The following is a 9753-nucleotide window of genomic DNA, read 5'->3' as shown; positions in this document are numbered from 1 at the left end:
TGGAATTTTTGGGATCAAATGAGGAGGAAATAGGGGGGGTGACGAGCTTATATAGAGGGGGGACCCTGTCGCCCGAGGGGGCGGGGGCGACAGCCCCCCCGTCGCCCGTTGGGGGGTGACCGCCCCCCTCCCCCCCGCCGCCGAGCCCCCGCGCCGCGGTGACCGAGGACCGGTTTGTAAATTTTTTTTACAAAAAAGGCATGTCGCCCTCTTTTTTTATTGAAATTTATTGGAACGACCATATATTTTTGAAATTTTAATTTTTTTAAATATAAAAATGAAAAAAGGCTCGTTAAAGAGGCTGTTGGGCTCTCTTGGGCCTTCGCCATCACCATAGTTATGGATTGCCATCACGCCAACGCTCCATTGCGCCACGACTATGCATCGCCCGCTCTGCAAAATCTATATACGCGGTTTTTTTATTTTTTTATTTTTATATTTCTGTTTTTTACAAAAATATATTTTCGATTTGGAAATTTACAGAAATATACCCCGGCCGCCCCGCTGCCGGGCGGCCGGGACCTGGCCGCCCGGCTGCCGGGCGGCAGGGGCTTACCTGCAAAAAAAAAGACGAAAAAAATTTAGCCCTTTTCGCGAAATAATTTCACATATGTGCCCTTTTTGTAATTTTTTGCAGAAATAGACCCTGGGGGTTGGCGATGTAATATGTGGCGCCGAGATAACACGTCTTGGTGCCACAGATCACGGCGCCGAGGTGCCACGCACGCACAAGCAATCTAGTGAATCTTCGAACTTGCCTTTAATATTTTCGGACATTTTCATGAGACTAGAATACTGTGAACCACACATCAAATATAACGTTAAGAATTAAGAACTAAAAACTGTATTACACAATATAAACCATATGAATTACATCATAATACAACGTTAATGAAACACACACAAGACATGCAGTGGCATGGCAGAACCCGTTGCAACTACGGTAAATAGATTCTGAGCTAAGCTAACATGCCTTAGGTAATTTAGAAAAACACAACAAACACAACGATGCAGCATGTGACTAGCACTAGGTAGTCCTAGTAGCCATACCCCCACGTAGCAAACTGCGTTGAGCCTTCTCCGCAGTATCCACCCATTGCAGGTGGTGCAGGCGGTGGTGCCGGAGGGGTAGGGCCCTTCTTCTTATGACAAGGGCAGTTGCAGTAAGGAATAGTGCATGGTTCATCCTGTGAAGCGGCAGCATTGCTGGTATCATCATCTTCATCGTCTTTGTTACCCTCGCTCACTTCCTCGTAATGGTTTACCTTGCATTCCAGATCAAAGATCTTTATCTGGAGGTACTCGATGAACTACTGAACTGAATCAATTGGTGCAGGATCGACCCACCTGGTAAAACAACAGTTTTCTGGAGCATCTGAAGACTGCAAAATAAATTTCATGTAAGGTATCTCAACGAAGATAAAGAAATAAAACAACCGAGTATTACCCATGCGTGTGGGCATTTGAAGAAAAAACGCCGACCGCCATCCATCCCGCCGGTGCACATCTGCACTAAGCAGTCCTCACCATGTCTGCATTTTGGCCACGGTTCTCTACGGTTATCGTATTATCGTAGAGGAGTTTTATTGGTAAATTCACTCTTGTGCTGTGGCGGAAACTCAAACACTAGTTCCGGAAAGGAATCAGGTCCAAGAGCCCCCTCCAATATTATGGGTCTCCCTTTCTTCCCCCTTTTCCTTTCCCAAAACCGTAGTAATTCTTCCCGCTAGACCCACCTCCAGACATTGGGTATACAATGAGCTTTGTTGTTTGAGTGCTGCTGGGAGTTCACAAACTTCGGAGTGTTTATAAGCGCACAAAGGTTTGATACCCGGAGTCCTAATAATAATTAAAATGATTGCTAATCTACTGTTTCAACAAAATAGTTTCTATAATTTTCTAGCATTTTCTACAATTTTCTAACATTTTCTAAAAAAATTTCTAACATTCTCTACAATTTTCTACAATTTTCTAACATTTTCTTCAATTTTCTAATATTATCTTGCATTTTTTTATTTTCTAATACTTCTCTAAAAAATTTCTAGTATTTTCTAATACTAAACCTAACACTTAATGTACTATATCAACGCTAATCACTATAAGTAAATGCACCTAAATGTACCACTAATCACTCCTAACAATAATTGAACTGATTGCTAATCTACTGTTTCAAAAAAATAATTACAACATAATCTATTTATAAAATATGGAAAATTTTAGTTACATAAAGTCGCCGGCTTGAAAATCCGACAGAGCTTCGCCACTTTGCCTCTCCCTCACCCCTCCTCTCCCTCCCTCCCTCTCTTTTCTTTTTTTTCTAGATTTTTAGTAAGCCAAATGAGGGGGGAGGGGCAGCCAACACCCTTATATAGGGGCGGGGGGGGGGGGGGGGCCGCCCGGCTGCCGGGCGACCGGTCCTAGGGACCGGTCTGCAAATTTTTTTCGTCTTTTTTTTGCAGGTAAGCCCCTGCCGCCCGGCAGCCGGGCGGCTAGGTCATCGGCTTTCGCTTGATCATCGGCTCGGCATCACCATCTTCCAAGTGCTTACCTGGTAGCAGCCCCCTACCTGGCGCGCTAAATGTCGTGGTGTGGAAAACCACAGCCGGGTGACGGAATGCACACGCCTATTCCTAAGTGTAGGATGTGCTTGGGGCAGTCAAGGAATGCTCGATCTAGAGGCATAAGAACACGGAAGCACACAAGGATTTAGAGTGGTTCGGGCCGCCGGAGCGTAATACCCTACGTCCACTGTGTGATGTATTGCCTGAGCTTGTGTGCAAGCTGGGGGAGGAGCTATGCCTGTCTCTGCATGTGTGAAAACTTGTGGAACCTCGTGTCTGTGTGAACCTCCTTTTCTACCGTGCGTGCTCTCCCTTTTATTAGGCAAAGGGGAGCAGTACACTGAGCGGGACCCCGACAGATGGGCCCGGTGATGTATTATAAACTACACTTTGGCCATCAATGCCTCAGATCTGGAGATCTTGTCGTCGGCTTCCGTGCGTAGCTTCTGACCAGGGATGGTCTTGAGCTGTCCTGTCGGAGTAGAGTCTAGCCTCTGGAGCCGTGCGTTGAGGTCATGATGAAGCGCCGAACTACTGACTCAGTCCGCTGTAGCAGCGTGCACTGTTGCTCCAGTTAGTAGCTGATCATCATGACTCGTCGCCCACCCGCACGGCGCTGAGACACTGCTGCGTGCCTCGGTAACAGACGAGCCGCCTCGGTAACTGGCGATCCACAGCGTGGACTGACAAAAGCTGTCCCGTGCCCAGTGGCAGCAGAGCACGCCTCAACCGCTCGCACTTAATGCGGGTGGGTGAGGGAGCTTCTAGCGGAAGGCTTGCGCCCGTGCCCGCGTCTGCGTGACATGTGGCGGCTCCGGACCCCTCCCGAGCAGCTAGCTGAGCCGAGAGCTCACGGGGGTCCGGATAGGCACGTGGAGATCCGGGACCCACCTGCGGGGGTCCGGGTCCGCGACCTTAGGTGTTGAACATTTCCACCTCTGGGACATGTGATGACACCGGATCCGTCCCCGAGTTGGAATCGGGTCCGGGACTGTTGGTCCGGTGAGATGGAGTCGAACCCCAGGGGTCCGGCTGCTCAGCTCCTTAGGCGTAGTTATGGATAACTACGCGAGTCTTGGCACAGTAGAAGTGGGTACCCAGTTGCAGGGTACCGACAACAGCCCATCTATACAAAAAGTTTTGTAAATAGACTTCATTTAGTACTCCACGTATGTGTCCAAATATTCGATATGACTTTTTTTTTGTGTTTAGGGGGTTTACGAGTTGTGATCTAAACAGGGCCTAAACTATGCAATTTGTTTTTTATTTTGTCTAAATTTAATACTCCATAAATGTAAAATTTTCTTTCGATACGATAGTTTTGGAATTTTGAATTTTGCAACTAAAAAAAGCCTAACCATGCATGCGTTTTGATCGAAACATGCATGTTTTCTTATCAAGGCCGGAAATCAATCAAAAGCTCGTGAAATTTCTCGGGGGATTCGAATCCAGGGACTCGTAGGTGAGTAGGCGTCGCGCAGTCGCGTGTGGGCCAGCTAGCTCCATTTGTTCGTCGCCCGGCCGGGCCAAGATTGACCGGCCGGCGGCTTCGGTTGTACTCGTCGTGGTCGTGCCTGTGAACGTGGAGATGGAAACGTGTCCGTCTGGCCAACTGCGTGGGCGGCTTCTGCAATTTGCAACAGGTAGGGTTGGCGGCTGGGTTCAGTCTTCCTTCAGTGGTTGAGTTGGGCGATCGGCGAGAGCCACGAAATAGAGCCGGCTCCACTGACTTGGCCTGCAAGAAACAGTGCCACCAGCTGTGTGATTGGATGCGGTGTACGCAGTGGTGGAGCTGGAATCAAAATCTACCTATATGCTGAACTAGGCATATAGTCTGCACAATTGTGCGGCTAGTATTGAAAATTCAAAAATTTATATGTCGTACATCCTTACTTAAAGATTATACTATTTTTTTACCATACATCACCCTATTTATTATCGTAAATTATGTCTTATTATTGATTAAAATAATTCAAATATGATCTACCTATAATAACAATTTGATTTGTTGAGCTTTAATAATATTATACATATAATTATTTTTTTAGTTTTATTTTGATTGATTGTTGTTAGTTTTAGTTTTTATTAATAGTATATGTTTGTAACTGATACATAGTTAAATGATATTTATATTTAATTTTTCATAATGGCATTGGTGAGTGATTTTTAATTAGGCACAGGGGTATTTTAGGCTAATTTTATCATAATGGCAGTGGTGGGTAATTTTTATTTTTCTATTTTTCTCTGATTAATGTGAGAATTTCTAGTCTTTGGGAGCGAACGTGGAGGCTCCGTTTGTTGGCCAAATAATAAGATAATAGATCTATTGCTACTAATTTATTTAAAGAAAAACATACATGTGACTAGAGGTTACAATACAATAAAAAATAAATATTATCATCAAATATGCATAAATATGTTGTTGATAAGCTTATGAATCACTTGTATAAAATATCAAGAATTGATAAGTGAAAATTTGATAAATATATTCTACAAGTACAAAGTGTAGCATGTATGGCTGCAGCCACGGTTCGCCGTACTGCTGGCTGCGCCACTGCAGTGGCGAAGCTAAGGGCAGCCGCAATGTGGTAAAAAAGTGGTCATTACGCAATAAATGCACCTTTGAGGACTGGCTATATACATTGCACAAGTGGTCTTTATAGCAATGATTGCTAAAGTAGTTCATAGCCATATGGACCGGCCATAAGAGAATAGAATATATTAACTTTTGATTTTACTGTGTACAAATGGATATTAAACTGAAACAGTTGGCGTTGGAAATGAGGAGGTTGAGTAAAAGCAAAAAAAAATAACTTGTGGGACCCACCGTATGACCTACCTAGTTATTTGCACATTGTGAAGTAACTTTTAGACTATTGACACCTGGCGTGGCCCCCGCCTTATGGTCCATGCGGTCCTCTAACATTGCCCTCGCCCTAAAGAGCTTGCCATTGGGGTCAGAGGACCCCGATGTTCTAGAAATCTTATACAAATTACTGTTTATCACTGATTTTAACGCTACCGACCCCATCAAAAAATAAGGATGACCCCGGTGACCGCGCATGGCTGGCTTCGCCCCTACGCCACTGGGTGTATGCATGTATGTAGTACATAGGTAATGTATTCACGGAACGTACTACTTGTGTCTTGTTTGGAATGAAACTGACAAAGCATGATTGTAAACCTGGTCCTACCTAGCTTAGCTTCTAGTGGAATTGACCTTTGACTGCATTTATTTTCAACCTGCGCAGGAGACAGAGTCACAGTACATACACTCTATATTCGCGCATCCTTAAGTCTTTTTTTTTTTGGAAACAGGAGGGGCAAAGCCCCTACTGGTGCGCATCCTTAAGTCTTTGTCGTCTACGCTGAGCACAAGCGTATACGGAGCAGGGTTAACAATTTCGTTTTCCGGTGAAATCCCGGTGATTGGCGGAAACGGAATTCCGTTCCGGAATTTCGGTGATTTTCGGCGAATTTCGGTGAATTTCGGACGAATTTTTTTGAATTTTGAATTTTCAAAACGAAATTTTCCGAAAATACCGAAATATTTTTTCCCGGTACCGAGCGGAAACGAAAAATTTCGCCGAAATTCGGCGAAATTTCGCCGAAATTTCAAACCCTGATACGGAGACGCTTGGCACCGGTGGTTGCTCCTGCATTAGAGCCTTGCTGGACCATCCACTTGCCGGCTGATCAAGATCAACACTAGCACCGCGAGTGCCTCCGATCCTCGAGCACAGCAGCAGATCGACTGCATCGAACCATGGGTGGAGTCAGGAAACAGGTATTCGCCGAGGACGGCCCCAAGCATATGATGAGGTCTGGATCAACTGGCATCGAGGTTGACTGGTAATCAACGGCACTTTCCTCATCATCAATCAATCTATTTTTTTACTCGAATCCATTCTACTAGATTTACAGGCTCTATTATTTCACGATTCCAGGGACACGGAGGAGCACCGCCGGTGCGTCACCGCGTGCCTTGTCAAAGGCACCTACGTGATGGAGCACGACCGGAGTCCGGACCACGAGGCAGGAGAACTCGCGCAGGCCGCTGGCGCCGGCGTGGTGGGAGAGCTTCAACTTCCGGCGCCGGCGCGACTACGAGCTCGAGTTCGCGTGCGAGTGCGTCGTCTGCAAGACCTGGCAGCACGTCTCCGGAGCCAGGGGCAGGTGGTTCATCTACGGAGCCGTCTTCCAGTACGCGCCGCCGGGTGGGGAGGCGGGGGAGCCCCGCCGCCACCCGTCGGCTCCGAGCTTCATCATCGCCTTCCGCGGCACCATGCCACGGGACCCCACGATCTTCCATGACATGCGTAACAACCTCAGCATCCTGGTCAACAGGCAGCACCTGTGCGGACGCTTCGTCCCCGCACGCGCCAAGGTCGGGGAACTCCTGCGGAGCCTGCCCGTCAATGGCGACGGCGGCGGCAGCTCCTCCGCGGTCGTTTGGCTCGCCGGCCACTCGCTTGGCGCGTCGATCGCGCTGGACGTGGGGCGAGACCTGATGAGCACATGGGGGCTCAACCTGCCGACCTTCCTGTTCAACCCGCCGCACGTGTCGCTGGCTCCGGTGATCGGGGAAGACGCGAGGAGGGACGTGTACACCATGGGCTACATGGGCAAGTACCTGCTGGGCTGGGCTCTGCAGCGGCACAGGGACCACATGGACGAGCTGTTCCGGGAGTTGAGCCCGTGGGTGCCCAACCTGTACGTGCACCCGGACGACCCCATCTGCAAGGGCTTCATCGACTACTTCGAGCAGCGGGAGCGGATGCAGCAGCGCCACCCCCGCCTGGCTTCGGCCGCGTCGCTGTCGTACCGCGACATGGTGCGCTCGTTGTTCGGCAAGCAGGGCGAGCGGCCGCACCTCATACCGTCGGCGATGGTGTGGGAGAACCGGAGCCGGCACGGCGACGGGCACGGGCTCTGGCAGTGGTGGGAGCCCGAAGGCTCGGAGAAGCTGATGCTGAGCCCCAAGCGATACACCTGGCCATGATTGTAGATAAGCATGATTTCTTGTGTGCTTGTTCGAGCTGCAATCTAGTATTTGGTTCAGCGGGTGTACGTTTGTAACTTCAGTAGTTTTGGTATGCTTTACGAATTTTCATGGATTTGTGGTTCAAGAGGACGTACGGCCGCCTGTTACGTTATTTGAGAAGGTTAATAAAATGTACTTGCATGCCCTGGCCTCACCGTAGTATTCATCATGGCCACACCTCATAGGATAATACTACCAGAGAGCACTTTATCTGTTAATAAGACGGCAACGTATCTGGTGGAAATCACAATCTTCGTGAAAACTCATATAAACCATGAAAAAAAGGTCGTCTAAATTCACCAAAAAATCACACATGTAGATGATATGATGATACACAACTAATAAGACGCTTAATTTTTATCCGTGCTAATAATTTTCTGAGCCGGCATTAGGCTATTTGCACTTGTCATACTCTAAATCCATCCTCCAAAAAGAATATTCATGCCTAGTCATCGAAATTCTCTCCTCTATATCCAGTTTTCATGTACTCATTCATACTCTATATATCTACTCTATATCAACTATCAGGATGTGGGATCCACTTATCACAATTATTTTATTTTTTTCTCTCCCCCTTCTCCTTTATCCGTCGCCCTCCTCCCCCTCCGGCCATTCACTCTCTCCTTCTCTCCCACCTCTCCGCCACACCTCTCTCCTTCGCCGGCCATCCACGCGCCTCCTTCCTCACCGCCAGCGGCGCCTGGACCCTCCCTTCCCACGGCATGACACGCTGCCGCCCGCACCGTCTCCCTATCCGGTGCGAGGTAGGGGAGGGATGGAGGCCGGCGGGAGCTCTGGCCAAAGCTGCTGCGGCCCGAGATCCGGCGGCGGTGCCTCCATTGGATCTCGGCGGTGGGGCCTCTGTAAGGAACATGGCCCTATTAGGCCATTGTTTGTGATTTTGGTGATTGTATGACAACATAATCAATGGAATTAATAAGTTTGTGAGATCATATTCATAGGTTTTTAGTCCCATGGATGATGTCCAAACCATCTCCAAGATGTCCAATTCACCGTAGAGATGTGTCCAATCCACCGCTAAGACGCCAAACCATAGTGAAAAAGCATAGACAAATTGGACAAGTGGATGCAAAGTTAGTTGCACCGGTTTAACCGGTGACCAAGCACCGGTCTAATCGGAGGTCTCCGAATAAACCGATGCACAGGCACCGGTGCATTGGACAGAGCGTATGGAGGCCAAGTCAAGAAATCACAGTAGCACCGGTTGAACCGGTGGTGCCAGGTTGAGACATCAGTGCATTGACCGTACTATCCTTCCGAGACGATGTCAAACGGTCGAGAAGTAGGTCTTCAGCACCGGTTGATCCGATGGAGCATCGGAGCAAGGCACCGGTGCAATGCCACGTCAGCTGCAAGGAAGTGAAGACAGATCCCTTCAGGACCGGTTGAACCGGTGCACCACTGGTGTAACGCACCGGTCTAACCGGTGGGTTCTGGAGTTCTATGTCAGAATGCCAACGGATAGTTGAGAGCCGTGAGTGACTGGTTACACCGATGCCCCACCACCGGTCTAACCGGTGCTCTACGTAGAAAAGGCCCAACGGCTAGAAATGGCTCTATGGACTTGGTGGGCTATATATATATATGCCATCTCCCGGGCATTTGAAGGTTGCTGGAGTTCAGAGACATCACACCCACATCCAAGAACACCTCCAAGCCATTCAAGAGCTTAGTGATTATATCTTTAGTCCTTAGCACACATTTGAGAGTGTTAGTGCTAGGTTGGCTCTTTAGAGAGTGAGAGAATGCTGAAGTTCTTTAGTGAACCAACAAGATATCTTGGTGCACCAGCCTCTTGGAACTTTGAGGCTCACCGGCAACATCAACGACCCTCCGACTTGGTGTGGAGCGGCGTGGACGATCTTGTGCGGGGGACGTTGTCGGTGTTTACCTCCAAGCCTACTCAGGGATACCCTTAGCAGTAAAGTTTGTAGGTAGAGATCGACTGCTCTGGAACTCGATGGTGCAAGGAACACAAAGATTTAGATAGGTTCGGGTCGCGAGTTGTGTAATACCCTACTACACAATCGGGTAGTTTCCTTTGTAATGCAGCTAGTTCTACGCCTATTCGGGTAGTTACAAGAGAGATAAGGTACATCCATGAGCTATCCCATACTCTAGAATATT

At 48.2% G+C, this 9753-nt stretch overlaps 1 protein-coding gene across 1 annotated transcript; it reads left to right on the top strand.

The window, feature by feature from the left end:
* The first annotated feature begins 6192 nt into the window (after nt 1-6192).
* Nucleotides 6193-7767, top strand: LOC120661548 (GDSL esterase/lipase At4g10955-like). The gene is made up of 2 exons (XM_039940444.1): nt 6193-6413; nt 6509-7767. The coding sequence occupies exon 2, from the start codon at nt 6847-6849 to the stop codon at nt 7561-7563; it is 717 nt and encodes a 238-aa protein (XP_039796378.1). The 5' UTR covers nt 6193-6413; nt 6509-6846; the 3' UTR covers nt 7564-7767.
* The last annotated feature ends 1986 nt before the right edge of the window (nt 7768-9753 follow it).

Source organism: Panicum virgatum, chromosome 2N (genome assembly GCF_016808335.1).
Source record: "Panicum virgatum strain AP13 chromosome 2N, P.virgatum_v5, whole genome shotgun sequence".
NCBI classification, from domain to species: domain Eukaryota; kingdom Viridiplantae; phylum Streptophyta; class Magnoliopsida; order Poales; family Poaceae; genus Panicum; species Panicum virgatum.
The sequence above is the reverse complement of the archived record's forward strand: the minus strand, read 5'-3'. Positions and strand labels throughout refer to the sequence as shown.

Bases quoted from the DNA above. Each gene is read 5' to 3' on its own strand.
- LOC120661548 (XM_039940444.1), top strand. From the start codon at position 6,847: ATGCCACGGGACCCCACGATCTTCCATGACATGCGTAACAACCTCAGC.